A 21,046-nucleotide genomic window follows, 5' to 3' on the forward strand; every position below is an offset into this window, starting at 1 on the left:
GATTAAAAAAAAAACACTTTCCATATAATCTAAAATCCCATTCTTCGAATTCATTAGTTGTATTAAAGATAATGAAGCTTTCAAACTATGCCTATTAATAAGTCTCTAAGGTCTTTAAGTCTAAGGTCTTTAGTCTGGTCAGTTCTAGAGCAGGTTAAATATAGGTATTTAAAAAAAAGATTTTCCAAGATATTCAGGTCGGAAATGCCTAAATTCAGTTTGACTTGGGCTATAGCTTTGCATGGTGTTCTGCAACAGAAACATTTCAATACTGCTGTGATTAAATCAGCTGTTTGAATATACACCATGAACAATAAATCAAGACTTCTAATAAATAATTTTAAAATATATTAAAATAAGGTACAAAAAGACTTATATTCTTGGGGGTAAAATCAATAAAGCAGGATCCAGCATAGAGGATTCTTTCCATGCCCTGTAAAGCCACACAGGTAAAGAATGTCAGAAACAGACACAAATGACCCTTAATGTTATATAGTGGGGTTCCCTGGTGGCTAAGACAGGAAAGAGTCTGCCTGCAATATGGGAGACGTGGGTTCGACCCCTGGGTTATAGTATCATGAGGATACATAATTTGCAACTAGAGTCAATTTCTAATACTGATTCTTGGTAGAACTTCTTTAGGCATGACAGTAAGTTCTGATGAAGAGGTTTGCTGTAGAATCAAGGAACCCAAGGCAAACTAGAACACAGGTTTGAATCTCAAGTCCAACTTTTACTTTCATTTCACTGGAGTTACGTTAGCCAGATGAGAACAGAGCTCTCATTCTCATTCATTAAACCCACTGCTGATCCAGTGAAGAGCAAGGGATAGTTTGTTAGAAGGAATAACTGAGTCATGCAGGCATTCAGGAGCACAGATTTAGTCTGAAACTAGATTTCCAAGTTTGGCTTTAAAACTAAGTGGCTTTTTCCTTGTAGCTGAATAAGACATGGTGGGCACTTCCTTAGGCTAGTTGTCACTACTCCCCAAGTGGAGAAGGTAAGAGTTCTACCAACTACTCTCTGCCCCAAATGCTCCCAAGCATGGCAGGAGCCTAGTCTTGCTGGCAACATTCCATTTCACTGTTTAGACAGCATCATGGAGAAGTAAATGGCTACCACTCCAGTATTCTTGCCTGGAAAATTCCATGGACAGAAGAACCTGGCAGGCCATATAGTCCACAGGGTTACAAAGAGTCAGACATGACTTAGCAACTAAACAACAACAAATCTTAAGAATGGCAACCTGTTGAATACTTTTTAATAACTCAATCATTTAAACCTATAAGGCATTAGAAAATGATTATCTTTGTTGTAGTGACTACTCATTTTCAATTCTGTAACTCAAAGGGGTTCCTTTTGATCTATTTCATTTCTTTTCAAACAACTGCTTTCGTAACTCTGATGTTCCCTGACACTCATATCTTATGGAGTCACATTTAGAAGTATACACATTAAAGGAAACTTGATCTTTCACAAACATGTGCTATACCTTCAGCTTTCCTCAGGCTCCCCCTTCTAGGTGGGCCTACCTCTAAAATCAAGAGGCAATCTTAACAGTTGATTTTACTCTAGGAGTAGTTTCAAACTTTATAGATTCACTTCAATCTAATAGAGTTTTAGAATATTCAAGATAGTTGCCTGATTCAGTATTCACTGAGCCTTCTATATCAGTAATTTATGCCTATTAACCTTCTACAGGTACAGGTACAAAAGTTAAAAGAAATTTAAAACTACTGCTCATCAGTGTAGAAAATCTGACTAAGAGATGACATTCTATGGGGGAGAAAATTTTAGAGTTTTAAACCATTATTATAACATTCCAAAATATTTCTATTAAATCATGAAAAAATATGCTATACTTAATCATATTTTTTCATGATTTAATAGTTCATAATATGACTTATGGCTAACTTGTTACCTTAATTCTCCAATCCAAACAAATTTACTAATTACTGTAAACTATCTTGAACAAAAATTTAAAGCATAATTGCAACAAAAAGATATTTTCCATAATAATATCCTGAAATAAGGGCAGACCAATAATATCTTTTGATAGTCTGATAACTTCTACTCTAGGTGCCAGTGAAATACAGAAGAGATATGCAAATATTAGGTTTACTATTGGTGACCTTTTCACAGTAGATATTAACCATAAGATTCGTTTTTCTCCCCTTGCCACTTACAACCATTTTTTAAAATTGAATCTATTTAGAAATAGTCCATCTATGGATTAATCCCGTATGATTAATGAGAGGTAGTACTGAACATTCTTTTTTTTTTCCCAACTAAAAGTGCACTTTCTCTCTAGAATCTCTTGCAGCTTGTCACTTAGATCATTGTCTGAAGTCACACAATTAATTACCATAGGGTGGCCATAAATCCTCAGTACCTGACCTTTTCCCTAGGCAGACTAATGGCCATTTAGTTCACTTGGTCCTCACCACAGAAATGAGTCTGTGAAATATTTCTCTGGCTGGGCTAAAAGTGAAAAGTGAAGTGAAAGTCAGTCATGTCCAACTCTTTGTGACCCTATGGACTGTGGCCCACCAGGCTCTTCTGTTCATGGAATTCTCCAGGCCAGAATACAGGAGTGGGTAGCCGTTCCCTTCTCCAGGGGATCTTCCCAACCCAGGGATGGAACTCAGATCTCCTGCACTGCAGGCGGAGTCTTTACCATCTGAGCCACCAGGGAAGCCCCTCTGGTTGTGCTAGTAATCATCTACTGCAATGCCAAGCTTTCCTGTCCTCTCTGTAATAGCAACAGTGAATCCCTTTTGCCTTTCACTATGCAGCATGATACTTCTTGAACCAAACTGCTTTGTCTTCTACTGTTACCAAATACTTCTTCCTATTGGACATTACCTCTAGAATATTTGCCCAGCCTCTTGTTCAGCTAGTATCCTGCTAAAAGTCTTATTATATGTAATTGTAGTCTTGCTAAAGTGTGGTCCGTGAACCAGCAGCATCAGCATCAAGTATGAGCTTTTCAGAAAAGCAGTACTTCTGGGCCCACCCCTTATTCAGTCTAAGCTTATGTTTTAATCAGATGCCCAGACTCTTTAAACTCTAGTGTGCATACATTAAAATTTGAGAAGACTACTAGCTTCTGTATAAACGTCTCATAGCCAAAGAACTTCCACTGAATTCCACAATGTCTCAGAAAGAAGACAACAATCTTCTCAGATAATCAGTACTTATCTCCAAACTGTTAGCTGTCCATCCCTCAACTGGGAACATTCAAACTGTTCAGGGTCAATTTTTCTACATTTCTTTCTCAGTCACAGATAAGATCCTTAAAGAAATACAACTTAAACTAAATGAAACATTTCCACTACTACTCATCCTTCAGCATGCAGCATGAATATTTATTCAAAAAAGGCCTCCTTGACCCAACAGTAAAGACTAGTACCCCATTATACACTCAGAGTTTCCTGTACGATAAGAATCATATTATAGTTAAATAACATTTTGTATGACTCTTTAAATGCAAAGTCCATGAGAACAATGGAGGCCCATTTTGTTCCCTGCTTTATTCTCAATGCCCAGCACAGAACCTTGCACACCAGAGAAACTTAAATATTTGAATGAATGACCTGCCATGCATAAGAGTGTTTAGGACCAAGAGTAGGGCTTTTATCAAAGCACACACTTACAATAAAGGGAGAGGGAGAGATGATGCACAGGTGACTCGGAAGGGGTCTGAACACAGCAACAACAATGAAGATGACAAACACAGCTTCTTCCTGAAGGATGACCACGCGCCTGCTCCGAATCTGTTCTCACCAGTTTTTCCGTAAGGAAAAGAGGCATCTTATCAGCTTTGCTCTGGGTGCCAGATCATCACTCCATTTAGCCTACCTGACACTGGTTCTGACTACTGTGAGGGCCCTCAAAGTTATCTTCTATTAAGCCTAATATTAAATAAATCTGTAAAAATGTAAAAGCATAACACTCTTCTCATGGATTTATCATCACTATTTTTATATGAACTAGTATTTCAAAATTCTTGTCTTAATTTCTAATCCAGCAAAAATTTTAGATATAACCCATATAAACAAAAGCTCTTTGGACTCTCAATCACTTTTAAGAGTGTAAAGAAGTCCTGAGAGAAAATATTTGAGGAATGGTGGTCTACAGAAAGTCGTGCATGAGCATCAAGACTAGAATCACTGCTGTGTTCTGCAACCAATACTTGTATTAAATCCAAAAAAGGAGAGCAGCCTGAGAAGACCTAAGCTGTTCTGTATTTTTCTTTTCTATTCTGGGCCTCCTGCAGGCTGCAAAGAAAACCATGCTGAAGTCAATCACACACACACACACACACACACACATAGATTGGAATGACAAATCTTAACAGGATGAAATACATCCAATTTAAAAAGAAAAAACTCTAGAATGTAAATCACTGAAAAAAGCTTTCAAGAATTGTTTGTATAGCATTTTTCTAAAGTACTTTATGACTCAAGATATCAAAGACAGGTTTGTTGTAGTTCAGTCACCAAGTTGTGTCCGACTCCTTGCCACCCCCTGGTAACACGCCAGGCTCCACCATACTCCACTATCTCTCAGAGTTTGTTCAAAATCATGTCCATTGAGTCGGTGATGCTATCCAACCATCTCATCCTCTGCTATTCCCTTCTTTAATGCCAGGTACTCTAACCTAACACAACTGGAAAGTTTAAAGTTTTAGAATTTCTGCTTCAAAAACACTTTCAATAGTGTGGACGCTAAGGGTTTGGGATGAAAATGGGTGAAGACATTAGGAGAAAGAAGACAAGCCAGAGGCCCTAAAACCTGTGCTAACATTGCATAAACATCAGAGATTTATTTCATAAGTGAATCAAGTATTATGCTTCATATCTTCAACAGTAAAGATCATCTACCTAATCACACTTAACATTTACATTGCCCTTATGCTCAGTTGAAAAAGAATCCGCCTACAATGCAGGGGACCCTGGTCTGATTCCTGGGTTGGGAAGATTTGCTGGAGAAGGGATAGGCCACCCACTCCAGTATTCTTGGGCTTCTCTGGTGGCTCAGCTGGTAAAGAATCCATCTGCAGTGCGGGAGACCTGGGTTCAGTCCCTGGGTTGGGAAGATCCCCTAGAGAAGGGAAAGGCTACCCACTCTGGTATTCTGGCCTAGAGAATTTCATGGACTGTATAGTCCATGGGGTCGCAGAGTTGGACACGACTGAGCGACTTCCACTTTCACTGTGTAACTCTTCCAAAAGCTTTCATATTAAAATTATCTCATTTTTATCCCTACAACTATCACATAAGCAGGGCTGTTATTGCCATTCAATAGAAAAGAAACCTGAGGAACACAGAACAGGCTGCAGGGCACTGCTGAAAGAGCACGGGAGTGGAAGCAGGGAGACCAGAGAAAACAGAGTGAGTTCTACATGCACTGTTGTGTTGCTACTCAAAGATAGATAAATTTCCATGTATAAAACAATGGGTAGGATTAACTGTGGAGGAAAACCAAGAAACTTGTATATAAGACAGAACTCTATTTCTATTAAGAAATACTTGTTTATCTATATGGATCGAAGAAGAAACCATACTTATAAATTATATCACAGTGCTCATTCCAGAACAGGAGAACTAAGGTTTTTTACATTAGACTTACACATTGTCATACTGCTTTAGTTTCTCTAACAAGCATGTGTTATTTTTCTCAACTCTTCATTTTGAAAGTTTTAGATTTATAGAAAAGTTGCCTAAATACTACAAAGAATTCCCTTATATCTTTCCACTCAGATTTCACAAATGATGAAACATTTTATCAAGTTTCTGTCATCACTCTCTCCCTATATATGTGTACATTTTCCCCTGAACCATCTGAAAATAATTTGTAGACATGTCCCCTTCATTATTTTTTTAAAAACAAGAATATTTTCTTATAAACCACAGCACAATTATCAAAATCAGGAAATCAACACTGATTTAGTACTATTACTTGACCTATAGACATTATTCTAATTTCAGTAATTATCTCTCTAATGTCCTTTATAGCAACAGACAGACCCATTGATCAAGTCCAGGATCCAGGTCAGGATTCAGTCCAGGATCACATTTTGCATTGTTGTCACACCCATACTGGATTGTTTAATAGAAAAGAGATTCTCATTTTGAGAAGGAAAAAAGATCAATGTCCTTGCACAGGACCCTCCTGGTAGCTGCTGCTTCACCTGAAACATGAAGATAAGGACACCTGTTCTACATGTAGTAGAGTCTGAGAGGACCAAACTCTGCTATGTTACTGCATGTGAACACCATCCAGAAAGGATGAAGTAGCACAGTAAGTAAGAGAGCACAGACTTCAGGGTTAGACAGATAGAGGCCTCTATCAAGTACTGAAACCTCCTGCAATCTCAGTTTTCTCATCTGTGAAACTAGTATCTTTCCTGGAACTAAGTAACAGAATGAAAATAAAATTATAGTAACAACAGTATAAAAGAAATCAACTTTTCAAGCAACCATGCCTGTGTCAGATACTATGTTAAGTATTTTACATGACTTAGGTCAATTATCCTTATAACAATCCTAAGTGGACAATATTATTTAGTATCCTCATTTTACAGATGAGAAAACTGAGGGTTAAAGCAGTCATTTGCCTGCTTTAAATCACATAACCAGTGTCAGGGACATTACTTGAACCCAAGTTCATATGATGTTAAAGCCCTTATGCTTAACTATCACATTGGACTTCCCCATCTTCTTACATGCACAATAAATATTATTGCCCTTCTTTATATCCCTCTGTATGTATATATTCAAGTTACATAATTCTTTAATTTTCCAGGAGAGCCAAGCTTTAAAAAAATAAGCTAAAACACTTTACAAAAGAATAAATCCTCAGTACCTTAATTCACAAACTATGAATCAATAAACTTAATTTGTAAACACTATTAAGTTTTAAAAGCAGAAAAAGATGCTAAAGTCAAAGACTCTTTACAGAAATAGCCATGGCACAAAAGATGGGACAATTCAAGACTGCTCTCCAATAATAGTCATACTCACAGAATGGTCACTGTAATAGAGAAAGATGTAATTTAAAAAGAAAAAGACGACTCATTTTTTAAAAAAGCCAGAAACACAATGAACCACGAGGTATAGTTTGTCAAGCCTAGAAAAAGACAAGAAAATAATACTTATTACATCTAGAAGACTCCAACCTTAGTATTTCTATCATCTGAGATAGGGGTTTTTGTTTGACCAAGAAAACGGTCCCCATCCTCTCCAGAGCTCAAGGGACCTCACTAAGAGATAGGCAGAGTACTGACTTTAGTACAGAGTAGCTTATTTGGGTTTTAAAAGTGTTTTGAAGATGAGCAAAGTAATAATATAATTTTAAACAAGAGTGTGATTACTTCTAGCCAACTCCCCTGCTCTGGGTAGGAAGCAGATCCCAACAGCCTTAATGAATCAGTGATTCCTATGGATACACCTAAAGTGGACTGGGCGCACCATTTCAAGCCACTAAATGCAAAACTTCCAAAACAGAAATGGCAACAGAGGAGGATGGGGTGAGGGATAAATGACTTCTGACGTTATAACCCTGTGAGTCAATGTCAGCACATGGCTCTTAAGGATGGCAGAGGTAAAAATACAAAGGAAGGAAAGCCAATGCTATGAAGGGGCTTCAAAGTCGGGATGACAGGCACCTTAAGAAGGCTGATGAGCTGAGGCCAATTTGATGTCAGTTAAACTAAATGTCAAAGTAAAGACAGAAAGCCTCAAAGAATATACTCTAATAGTTGATTACCTTTTTTAAAAAAAGTTTCCATTACCAGAATGCATTTCCTGAAGGTGAGAGACCTTGAGGAAATAGTTACTCCTCAGGTATTTGAAGAAATCCATGATGGGAAAAAAAAGGGCAGCAGAGGGTATGTGTTTCTCCTGTTGGTATGTACCATTCTACTTATGCAGCTTGTTGAGAAGAAATTTATTTTTTCTTCTGGACCTATTTCTTGAAAATGATCCAAGTAAAATAATTACACCCAAATCTGGGAAGCCTAGAGAATAAAGTAATAGCTATATTTGAAGGGCACACTAAATTTCATCAAGAAAAGTAACCCAAATTATAGTATTTCACTTTGAGGTTTCAACTAAGTTTATAAAATTTCTATCTGATCCTCCAGACTCCACAAGATATATGTTCTATCTTGTTATAGCCCCTTAAGTCTATCATCTGGATGGTAGCCTAGAAAATGACAGAACAAAACACACATATAGCCACATAAAACCCCAAAGGGTTAGTATCTGGGAAACCTGGGAGAAATGGCCAAAGAAAAAGACTCTGGAAATAGAAGTGCTTACAGAACATGGATTGGGTCCACAGTATACAGGTATATAACAAGAAAGTGAAAATAATAAGCTATTGAGATAACTATTAAAATCAATCTCCAAATCAGTGAGGTTCAAGAAAAGCCATGAGAAACTAATATGAAGAAAAAGGAAAGTATCATTAATAAAACAGGATGCTTTTAAGCAAATAATCTGAAATACTGAAATAGATCATGTTCACTCCCTTCCCCACCTCAACTGATAGCAGCAACTTAAAGTAATTTTCAAAACATCTAATGAAACTAAACTGTCAAGAACACTCAGACAAGAAGAATCATAAATGAAAGCTGGAGGAAAGTACTTTATTTTTTTAAGGTAGTACACTACTAGCAAAAATAAAGTACAGAATTCCAGTGTGGAAGATTTGTTTAAATGTATTTCACAGAAACTACAAATATAAGAGTTAAGCTAAACACCTCACTAGAAAGGTTAGTGAAAACATTTCAATTCCTAAATTTTCCATTGTATTTACCCCTTTTCCCAATATCCCTCTAAAACAATACTGCGTTTATCACTTTTCTGTCAAGTCCAGCACCACTGAAGTTAAGGTTTACAAGATGATCAAAATGCTTTTAGGCTGTGAGGTTGCAACACTGGTATCTGGGGTTTCAGTTGCAGAACACATGTACAATTAAGGCAGCCAAGGGTCAGGCCAGCCTGGAGTGGCTTTAATAAGCATGGCCCAAAGAAGTCTAAAACCAGGCTTAGGAAACATCATTAAGATGGTAGGAAAAGCAGTGAAGTGAAATCTCTGGAGATGAGATTATTCAGACAAGGGTCTGAAAAAGGAAATTAGGAAGCTGAGAAATATATAAAGTTTGACCATTTACAGAAAGTCAAAGGCCAGAAAATTCTCCTCTGAAATAAAGATGGGAAAAGTTATGGTACATATCAGGGAAGTCCCCAGTCCTAAAATGTAAAAGTCAGGTACAGTATTACACTGCTTAACCTGCAGGCAACATATTACAAGCAGAACTCAGCACACCATGACAGGAAGTATCCATAAATCCACAAGTGAAGGGGTGCTTCCTTCAACTACCAGTTTGAGATATAAAATAATTTACGGAAGCTTAAAACACACGCATGCCTTACTTAAAATTCTTATTATACTTACTTGGGTAAGCAATGATTTTAACTGCGGAGACTTTAAACATAAATGTTTCTGCCTCTGTCTCCTACTCACCAAAGCTTGTCTTCTCATCTTCCTATTATAAAGTCAGTAATTCTCAGAGGGGGTGGGGAACCCGGCAAGATGAAAGGTGTGGAACCACATAGAATTCCCTTAAGGCTTTTAAAAACTACATAGCACTCCAACCCCATCGCACCTGAAGAATCACTGCATGGAGTAATTAGATATTACTTTGGGGAGTGTCTGGTGCATGTGTGAAGGCAGATACAGGGAGAGAGTCACTGCCCTAAAAGCCAAGGGCTTCTGAAATATTATAGTTAAGTAGACTTATTCATTTTACTTTCTCTTATTAAAAACTTTTTTCATAATTTCCAAAGTACTTTCACATCAATTTCATTTGAGTATATGTATTTCCTCACTTAGTGGTGACTGCCTACTTCATCGTAAAATAGCACAGGGCAAAGTAAGTCTGTTAATGCATCAGGTAAACCAGCAAGCGAAAATTTAATTCAACTAAAATATTTCTACTTGGACAGAACTCAAAGTTCTCTGGAACCTCAAAATCACTATACAAATTTAAGAGGGAATTATTATGGTCTCCTAGACTGTAAACTCCTTGAAGACAAGAAATCATATCTTATCCTGCATCCTCCATAATTACTTAAACAATGACGGTTCTTAAATGAGTGGAACGGATTGGCTTATATGGATTTATTTACTAATTCACTTGCTCAACATTAAGCACTGAATTCCTATTCTCTGTCAGGTTCTGTGCGGGCTCAGATTTTTTCAAAATGGCACTGAAGTTTTAGCTCATAATGATGTAAAAGAAAATGATCACCATTCCTATTTCCTTTCTCTTATTTTTGATTATTAACTTGACTGAAATAACATATTTCTAATACATTTCAGTTTTCAAATGATGGGTATATACATAAATGCAGGTAACATTAACATAATGTTAAAAATTCATTTTCCATCTACCTTGCCCCGAAACAGAATTCTACCACAGCCATACTGATAATAATGGTATCATTTGACAATCACCTCCGTCACAGTTGCTGGATTGCAGCCCATGATTAAAAGCATCTCAGCAACAGGGATTTTTTTTTTTTCCTCAGCAAGACCAAGCAGCAACTGATCCCTTGTTTTGACTACTCAACTTTTGTTGATAGTTGTAACAAATTTTATGGTCTTTCCTGACTCCTTTAAAAAATAAACCAAATATGGTAAACTGTGATAACAACAACATGCTAAATAAATAATTTTGTATTAAGATGCTAGAATTCATACAGAATTTCACAAACTGGACATTATCTCCTTTTAGTCCTCAAAACTCACTTGACAGGTGAGAGAACTAAGGCTCAAAGCTGTGGCTGTCTTGTCTGTCCCAAACGGCAGAGCTGGGACACTCAAGTCTGAACCTAGGTCTCCTGACACTCTCAGTCCAGTGCTCTCTTCACCACAGCTCCCTCCTTGTTAGCCCAAGCTCAGAGCTGTGCAGACTGAGAACATGCAAATATTAAGTCCATGAAAGGTTACGCTATGAAACAGTAGATAGTGGTTATCAGAACTGTCAACAGAGCCTCAGAAAAAAACAAAGCTCTCTATTTAATGAGACCAAAATTGGCCAGACGTTGAGAAACAAAATGGGCAATAGATGGTGTTACAAACAATTTAGTGTAGACGTAAATGCGATGAACAGAAATCTGATACTCACAAATCCTCAAACACCACAACTCATAACTAGTTCACTCATTCTGTCTGCTTCAGAAATAACTGGAAATTTTCTAAATCTCCTTTGAAAACAAAACTGCAAAAAACCTTAACACTATGATCTTGTTCTTCAGATCATAATATTCCATAATATAATAATATAAACTAAGAAACAGATAAGTAAATTGAACCACTCACTTGATATATGGTGCTCTGAGAGAAAAGACAGAAATATATGTAGGTCTTTTATTAACATTTGACTTAAAGAGTATCAAAGAGAAGCTTAAACAGATTTGAGAGCTGAAACACTATTGGTTTTTCACAATCTTACAGATGAAACTCTGAACAGTTGTATAGAGTATTTACTATTAACCTTTAGGGTAAGAAAATTCAAATTTCAAAAGTTCATTAGTAAAATAATAGAACTTCATTAAACAATAAATTCACATCTTCACACTGATGCACACTAAGTGGTAACTATGGAGCATATACTAAACTGCCCATGTATGTTCAAATACAAAAGAAGCTGAAATACAACAGAAAACATGGAAACAATATGGAATTCTCAATCTTCTGACTATAAACAGGTGCATTTACGTTAGCCATTCAAATAGCAGGGTTGTCCTTGGTTTACCAACTCTGTTTAATATGCTTTCTCTATTGTGTCACCATTAATATTAAATTGTTCAAATCATTTTCAATAGGCAGGGGGAAAACCCTTCCCTTATTCAAAAATTATAGTGTGTGTAACTTGAAGAGAACTTTCCCTCATCCATTAAATTTGCAGGAAAAATGTTTTTTTTGCTTTTACAGCTTTTGCTTAATTGGTCAGGTTTGATTGACTCAGCATGGATTTTTGGCCTGCTTGACTTACTGCTATACTCTTACTAGCCAGAACAGGGGCTGGTCCACAGTGCAGGTATTTGTTGAATGTATGAACTCCTTCTATGATCTGTGGCTCCTTACATAAGAATATATCCAACAACTTCTTACTTTAACTGACTTAACTGCTTTTAAGCTTGAAATAAAGAAAACATCCAATGTTTACATCAGTCAGCTGCTTGTGAAAAGCAATCTTTCTAAATGTGTAAACAGTAGCATAAACAAGGTGTCCAGCTATGCTCAGGCAACTTGGGTGTCATCAGTTACCTCACATATTTCTCTAAGTTCCACAGCTAAAAGAGCTAAACTGTAAAACACCGCCAGGACTCAATTTAGCTTATATGCACATCCTGAGAATTCTCCTTTGTAAACTAACCACTTCTCCTCTAAAATCATTTCTTTATCAAAGCAAGTACCATTTAGAATTAACACAGTGAGAACCAGAAAATAACAGTCGAACACAAACGCTGCTGAGGGAAGCTGGGATGGTCCCTTAGTTGCCCCGTGAACCTGTTGTCCTATCCCTCGGTATTGAATTCAATTTCTATTTAAAGGGACACGGCTTTGCTTTGGGGAGGATTAAAAACAAAACAAACAAACAAAAAAACCGTGAGTTTGGAGAAAAAAATCCCTTTTAACGGGTTCGAAGAAAACTATCTGCTTAGAATTGTCAAAATAATGCGGCTGAGAAAAGGGTCATCTCGCCTGAGTCTGGAGCGGGGCCACAGCGCATGATTTGGGGGGTGGGTATGAGCTTCAGCAGTCGGTGTCAAGTTTGAGATCCCGTAAGAGAAGTAAAAGGCGAGAGGGGGCAACGTGACCACCTGCCCGGTCAGCCGAGGGACCGCGGGGGAGCCCCTGTCTGCTCCCAACTTTGTCAGCCTTCCTCGTCACCGGGGCATATGGTCCACGCGCCTCCCAGCCCGGGCCGGCGACTCCCGAGCCAGAGGGGACTGAGGGGCGGGGAGACAGAGGCGGCCCGTGGACCCCGGGAGCGGCCCCGAGGGCCCGGCGGGCACCGGCGGGGAAGGGGTCGCCGCCCCTCCCCCCCGGCGGGGCCCGGACGCTCCCAACGGCGGCGTGGCGGCTCCCTCAGCCCGCGCCCGCCGCGCCCTCGAAGCCGGGCCGGCGGCCCTCGCCACGCCCCGCGCTCCCCGGGGCGGACCCCCGGGGCCCCCTCCCTTCTGGGCAGCGCTCCTCCGAGGAGCCCCCGGCGCGGGCGTGCGGCCTAGTCGGGGTTACATAACGGGGCCCGGCCCCTCCGGAGCCGGCCGGGGGGCCCGCGGGGCCCGCGCCGGCGGAGGCGGGGGGCTCCGCCACTCACCTGCCGTAGATGCCCTCGGTGATCCGGTTCCGCTTTAGGGGGCGGCGGAGCTTACTGCAGTCGGCGTTCCGCCGCTTCATCCTCCCGCTGGGGGGCCGGGTGCCCGCGCCGCCGCCGCCGTCTCTCACCTCAGCCGCCGCCGCCGCCGGCCCGCCCCGCGTCGGGCCTGGACTCTACCCCTGGGGCCGGTCACACAGACATGGAGCCAGCACCCGGGGGGGAGGGGGTGGGACGGGGAGGAGGGAGGGGGGCGCTCAGAGCTTCCTCCGCCTTCGGAAACAAAGAAATGACAATTCCGGGGCCCGCCCGCCCCAGCACCAGCCAGCCGCCTACCCCGCCTCCACCGCTCCGACGGACGGCCTCTCGGACCAATCGCAGGCGCCGCTACGCTGCTGCCGGCCAATCCCGGGGCCCTCTGAGGCAAAACGGACTCTAGCACCTACCTCTTTGAAGGACAGAAGAGTGCACCAATCATGAAGGTGTCTGGGCCTGCGTCCGAGCCTATCAGAAACGATTTAAATAGAGGCTTATAAATAGGCCCTATAAATATAACATCCTATATTCTGCCTTGTTACGAAGGTGCATTTCTTTATTGTTGGGTTGCATTTCACTGTATGAGAATTCATATTAGAGCATGCAGTGCTTTTTTTCATTGTTAAGCTATCCCTAGTGCCCTATGAAATCGCGAGGCCTGGGTTTGCGGCATGTGCGTTTTTGCGCTGAACTGAAACTCCGGTCCGCCGCATCCTTATGTAAGGAGCTGGCCGCATCCTCCTCGTCCGGGAGGCGCCGGGGGCCCTTCCTGAGGATCCTGGAGTGCTCGGCCAAGCCGGCCGCGTCTGCGAGCGACGGGGATACGAATGACAAAGCAAACCGCGCGCGCGCACACACACACACACACACACACACACAGAGGCACACGCACACACCCTGCCAGCTTCCCGCGACGTGGTGGTGACAGCGCGGCGGCCAATCGGAGGAGGCGCGGGGCGGGGCCTCCGTGGTCCCGCCTCCTGGAGGCGCGTCACAGGGGGCGGGGCCGTGGTACGCGCGCCGTCGCGCGAGGCTGCTGAAGTGGGTGTGTGTGGGGCGGTGCGGCCCGGGCTCCACGTCCGCAGGGCTCACTTTGGCTGCGGCGGCTGCAGCTTTTTTGGTAACCGCGCTAGCTGGACCTGGCAAGCGTCGACGTCTATGCCCCCGGGCAGGGTTCTGGTACCGCGGGGAAGCCGGGTCAGCGACCCTTCTCACCTAACATTCCTAGAGCGCTCAATTCTGCGCGAAGCACCGCGCTGGGTGCTCTACATCTGTTTGTTCTTTTACTCTTCATTGCTCCCCTGCAGCATAGGTATGGCAAAATAGCAGTTAGAAAAGACAAAGTTTTTTGTTTTTTTTTTAAGAGAAAAGAAAAGAATAGATGTCAAAAAGAGGAATGCACATCAGTAAAGAAAAACTGGGGAAACGTAGGGAAGTTGCTGAGGGCGGGGGGTGGGAAAGACATCCATGGATCTCATCACCTTAACAGAACTACTGTTAGCATTCTGTGTTTTTCCCTTTCTTTCCAGTTTCCTCCCCCTGGATGATATATTACTACTATTACTGTTGTTTTTATTATTATTAAGACTTTCAGTTTTGTAGTTCTGTTCTTTGACATAAGCATTTTTACATGTTATAATGAATTCATCCTTCCTAAATATTTCTGATGGTTGCAAAATCTATCAAGTGACTGTACCAACTTAACTGTTCACCAACCGAGGGACTGTTAGATGGTGTTGCTGCTGCTGCTGCTAAGTCGCTTCAGTCGTTTCCGACTCTGTGCGACCACAGAGATGGCAGCCCACCAGGCTCCCCCGTCCCTGGGATTCTCCAGGCAAGATCACTGGAATGGGTTGCCATTTCCTTCTCCAATGCATGAAAGTGAAAAGTGAAAGTGAAGTCACTCAGTCGTGTCCGACTCTTAGCGACCCCATGGACTGCAGCCTACCAGGCTCCTCCATCCATGGGATTTTCCAGGCAAGAGTACTGGAGTGGGGTGCCATTGCCTTCTCCAGTCAGACGGTCTTACAACACATCTAAAAAACTTACAGGAAAGTAGATGCCATCTTGTTTTGTCCTGGGATGCGTGGACATCTCCCGGCCCTGTGATCATTCCCTTAAATAAAAACCCACCCCAAGGAGGAACTTGTAATTTATCCCAAATGCATCATCCTCAACTGCTGCTGTTACTTTATACTGTCAGAAATATTTACAAAGATTACCCAGTGCCTGGAAGACAAGACCCATTCTGTTTATTATGGCATCCAAAGCTGGTCACAAGGGGGGCCCACCCCTCTTTTCCAGGCCTCCCCAGGCCAGCCAAGCCTTAATCTATTCACTGTCCTCAAATCCACTAGGACAACTATGTCTTCCCTCTTCCATGCCTTTGCTTCTACAGAGAGCATCTCCAGCAGTACTGTTCCTAATTTGTGGTTTCTTGGATGAGACTTGTCCATTCACCTGGATGAAAAGCTTTTTGGGGACTGGATTCATACCCTATAGAGATGCATTTAGAAAAATTGTAAGAGTATCTGCTTTTTCAGACCAGGATTGAATTCCAGCTTGGCCACTTACTAGTTTTGGCAAGTTACTAAATGTCTCAGAGCCTGAGTTTTCACTCAGGTTTATTTGAAGGTTGTTACCAGATGATGAACTCTCAGGGCCAGACATGCAGTAGGTTACTGCAAATCATTTCTGTTAACAGTATATCTGTTTTTCATCCTTCACCTCTACTCCAGCCTGTTGATAAAGTGTCGCTGGGCAGCCAAGGATAACAAACAAAGTTTCACCAAGGCTACCTATCATTGTGAAAGCATCTGAACCTAATGCTCTGCTTGAAGCAACAGAAAAAGACTTCTGTTGCCAAGTTTCCAAGGTTGGTTGCCAAGGCAGGTTGATTCATGGAAAAGCATACAGGTTGGTTCATGGAGAAGGATACCTAAATCAATATTACTGGAGGCATAGGTACATGGTGAGATCATGGCTTCAGACTCCATGGGGTCTGCCAACTGGAATAGCCCTCTTCTCCATGACTGCAAGTTCCCAGATTACCTGGGCCAGCAACTAAGACAGTCAACTCTGCAAGGTTAGAGGCCATATCTTTGGTCTTTCCTACTCCCCACTGAGTCCCTGTTGTCTAGGACAGTGCCATGGCACACTGTAGAATGGATGGGTCAATAGTCCATAAAAAAGATGAGAGAGGCACTGGGGTCACTTACCAGCTTTCTAAAGCTCTCTGGCTAGCCTCCCATCAACCAGGTTCCTGACAAGGGCATTCCATGCTGTGGAGAAGTATAGAGTGGCTGGGAGTTACTGTTAGTTGTTGGGCTTCATGGGAGCAGAGGAAGGGCAGAGAGAATCCCAGGGTGATGGCCCAAGAAGAAGCAATCTGGAGGTCTGGGTTCCAGTCCCACTTGAGATATCAACTTGCTGGTGTCCTGAGTTGAGTGACCTGTCCACTCTGTGCCAAGATTACCTCTTAGAATCACTTCAAGCCCTATGTTTAGAAGCAGAACATATTAGTTCCATTTTGCAGATGAGAAAACAGCATCAGAGAAAACAAGATCATGCAGTTGCTATGGTAAAGGAATTTGGCTTGAGTCATAAGCTAAGATGTATGGAGCCTTGATGCTCTAGGCATGTCCTCTGGTGCCTGTAAATAACTCTGATGTTAAGGGTAGTTGATCTAATGATTGGCTGGAGTGGAATGATGGGAAAGGCCTTCTTGCCAAGAGACCAAGGACATACCACTGTAAGTCTTCCCTTCTCCATTCCCTTCCTCTCACTCCTCCTGCCCCAGCTGGACTCTGTATTTTCCTGGCCCACCTTAGCCAAAACCCCTTTGGCTTTGCCTGAGTTCCAGCCTTTCAAACTGAAAGGACCTTTTAGAATCCTCAGCACACAAAATTGGCCTGAGATGAGGCAGACCTCCTGCCTAATACAGAGCTCCCCAGCTCCCCACACTTCCTCCACCAATCAGGAAGCAGGGGAGATCAGCAGTGGCCATTTAACAGATGAGTAAGACAGAAAAGAGAAATAATTTGCTCTCATTCCAAAGACTGAGTGCCAGACAGGAATTCAGGGCTGTTCCTCCTCTTCTCTTGGGACTTTCAGATGGCCAAGGGGTTGGAATTGGCGCAGAAGTTTCAACTGAGCTCAGAATAGCCTAGAGGAGATCATCACGTGCTCTTTCACATCCAAGGAAATTACATGCCCACCTTTTCAGCAGCTTTTATCCCCTCAAGCCCACCAGGCAAGGCTGGCCCACCTGCCTTGAGCTTTGTTCCTGTCTCATGGGAGTCACAGGAAAATCCAGACTTTGGATGGCCATTTCTTATACATTTGTCTGCATCCCCCAGAGAACCCTGTTAATGAAGGATATTTATAGTAGTGTTTAGAACAGAAACAGTTTTATAAATAACCCAGATATCCCACAGAGGGGCCTGGTCAAACAAATGATCACATAGCCTTACCATGGAAGTCAGTGTGCCCTGGAGAATGATGATATGTAACACTTATTTTGTGCGGATACTCCTCTAAGCATCCTATGCCTTTTGATCTAATCCTCACAGCAACCCTATAAGGAGGAGATTACTGTGCACGCGTGCTAAGTCACTTCAGTTGTGTCTGACTCTCTGCGACCCTATAGACTGTAGCCTGCCAGGCTCCTCATTCCATGGGATTTTCCAAGCAAGAATACTGGAGTGGGTTGCCATGCCTGCCTTCAGGGGATCTTCTGAGCCCAGGAACTGAACCCATGTCTCCTGCATTGGCAGGCGAGTTCTTTACCACTAGCACCACCTGGGGAGCCCAAGAGATTACTACTGGTGCTATATTACAGATGAGAAAACTGTGGCACAGAGAAGCTAAGTCATTCGCCTAAGGTCACACGGTAAGTGATAGAGCAGGATTCAAATCCAGGTAGTCTAGTGTCTGAGCCTGGACATTTATCCATCATAATAGTGTTGTAGAAAGATTTTTCCTAGTTTGGAAACTGCTTATGGTATACTGTTCATGAAAAAAAGCCAAGTTACTAAACATGTGCTATATAATCTCATTTTTTGTAGGGAAAAAAACAAGGCATAAATTCACATGAATAGAAAAAAATCTGAAAGATTATATACAAAAAGAAGTAGAGATGGTTTGGAGAGATGATGAAATCATGGGTGCTCTATGTAAGTCTTACAGACCTCTGCATTTTTGAGGTTTTCTAAGGTAAACATGTCAAGCTTATGCAATAATAATCATTTCTAACATTTATGGTAAGTTCTCTACATATGTGACACTTTATGTGTCCTACCTCATTTAATCTTTACAACCAGCCTATGAGATGGATACTGATTTTCTCCACTTTACAGATAAGGAAACAGACTCAGAGATATTGATCATCTTACCCAAGGTGACCGAGCTAATAATTTGCAGAGCTAGGATTTGAACCCAGGTTGCCTGACTCCAAAGCTCATGTTTGTTAAATAGATAAATGATTGACTTAGCCACACTCTAACTAAGCATGCCCAGCTCAGAATCACACCTTTGGTGTGGACAGGATTCCAGAGAGAAGATGAGGGGCGCCTACCTACCTCCTTGGTCCCTGCCCAGGACTGAGTTTTCCAATATTTAACTCAGATGAGGAGGACATGGTAAATGTTCTCATAGAGTTTCTACAGAAAATGGACAATCACATGTGAAAGCTACAGTTCAGCTCAGCTGCTCAGTCATGTCTGACTCTTTGCGACCCCATGGACTGCAGCACTCCAGGCCTCCCTGGCCATTACCAGTTCCTGGAGCCTACTCAACTCATGTCCATTGAGTCGGTGATGCCATCCAACCATCTCATCCTCTGTTGTCCCCTTCTCCTCCTGCCCTCAATCTTTCCCAGCATCAGGGTCTTTTCAAATAAGTCAGCTCTTCACATCAGGTGGCCAAAGTATTGGAGTTTCAGCTTCAACATCAGTCCTTCTGATGAACACCTAGGACTGATCTCCTTTAGGATAGACTGGTTGGATCTCCTTGCAGTCCAAGGGAGTCTCAAGAGTCTTCTCCAACACCATAGTTCAAAAGCATCAGTTCTTCTGCGCTCAGCTTTCTTTATAATCCAGCTCTCACATTCATACAAGACTACTGGAAAAACCATAGCTTTGACTAGATGGACCTTTGTTGGCAAAGTAATGTCTCTGCTTTTTAATATGCTGTCTAGGTTGGTCATAGTTTTTCTTCCAAGGACCAGGCATAGTCTGTCTGATTTGATTCATCATACCCGTAGGAAGTCTGGTCACTCAGACCAGGAGGCCACAGTCATGGCACCACTTGCCCACGTTCATTTCCAAAACACAGGTTGCCAAGCATGCTTATGTAGTCTCACATTTATAATAACTCTGTGAGGAAAGCAAAGCAGCTCATCTTATTTGACTCATAAGGAAATTGAGACTGTAAGTGGTTTAGTTAATGGACGACAGAATTGCAAAGCAGTTAAGGGCACAAGCCGTGGCATTGGATGGATGTGGGTTGGGTTCCGACTCTGCTGTTTACTAGCTGTGTGACTTTGGGTGCTTGCATCACTTCTCTGAGCAGCAGTTTTCTCATCTGTCAAATGGGAGTGGTGATGCCTGTACTCACAGGTTTGAGGGAAAGAGTAAATGAAATAATGTCTGTAAAATGCTGGGTCCAGTGCTTGGCGTTCCAGAATCGGCAGCTGTTATTCAGTCGACAGGTATTTCTTGAGCACCTGCTATGGACTAAACACCAGGTGCTGAGGATACAACAGTCAGAAGTCCCTGGGCTCGTGTCGTTTGGATCTGAGTTGGTGAGGGCAGGAGCATGTAGATGCCTGAGGGGAGGGGTGCTTTGGACACGGGGAACAGCAGGTACACACAGAACATTTTCCTCCAACATTTTGTTATGAAAGATTTCAAACATAAACCTAAAAAGTTGAAAGAAAGGTACAGTGAAAAGCCATTCACCTCCCACCTAGAGTTGACAATTAACATTTGGCTTATGACATTTCTGCTCTAGATCCCATGTGCTTTCCCAGGGACCCTGCCTTGAAGATTTGGAGTCAGACTATCTGGAACTGTCGTCAGAAAACAGGGGTCTTTTGCAAGAGTCAGAGAGGTAGAGAGAAAACTCCCCTTTTGACCAATCTTTTGGGAGAGGCCACCTGTGGGGTCAGTTCCCTTTTATTAAAGAAAGCCTTTCTGTTCATTCAGGAGCTTGGCCCTCTTGTCAAGTGGTCTGTCCTTCACTGGGCAGGATCAGGACACACAGGGCTTTAGGATGCCCCTGTGGGAACCAGCTACCGTCATTACTGAGTTTGCCAGCATGTAAACACAACCGTCATGGGCTCCAAGCCCAGGGGCTGGCAGCGCCTGGAAATCTCTAGTGTTCATCTGCCTGACATTTGGTGCCCCTGGGTAGGTAGGTACAGCTGCCTGGTTCACAAACTGCTGGTACAGGACCCAGGCCAACAAGGGTCACATTCACTTATCCCCCTCACAGGGGAGTCCCCTGTTAAGGAAACTTCCATGACCAAAGACATGGAAGCAACCTAAACGTCCATCGCCAGAGGAATGGGTAAAGAAGATATGGTACATATATACAACGGGATATTAC

At 42.3% G+C, this 21,046-nt stretch overlaps 1 protein-coding gene across 2 annotated transcripts in view; it reads right to left on the reverse strand.

Moving 5' to 3' along the window:
• MACO1 (macoilin 1) overlaps positions 1 to 13,654 on the reverse strand; it is a 66,402-nt gene extending 52,748 nt beyond the window's left edge. The window contains exon 1 of one of the 2 annotated variants that reach the window (XM_070776303.1): positions 13,406 to 13,654. In XM_070776303.1, the coding sequence (XP_070632404.1) occupies positions 13,406 to 13,485 (80 nt within the window). In that variant the 5' untranslated portion in view covers positions 13,486 to 13,654. The remainder of the gene's footprint in view (positions 1 to 13,405) is intronic. The other variant, XM_019981077.2, reaches the window with a different exon arrangement.
• Between the last annotated feature and the right edge of the window lie 7,392 nt (positions 13,655 to 21,046).

The sequence above is a fragment of the Bos indicus genome, chromosome 2, assembly GCF_029378745.1.
Source record: "Bos indicus isolate NIAB-ARS_2022 breed Sahiwal x Tharparkar chromosome 2, NIAB-ARS_B.indTharparkar_mat_pri_1.0, whole genome shotgun sequence".
Classification (NCBI taxonomy): Eukaryota; Metazoa; Chordata; class Mammalia; order Artiodactyla; family Bovidae; genus Bos; species Bos indicus.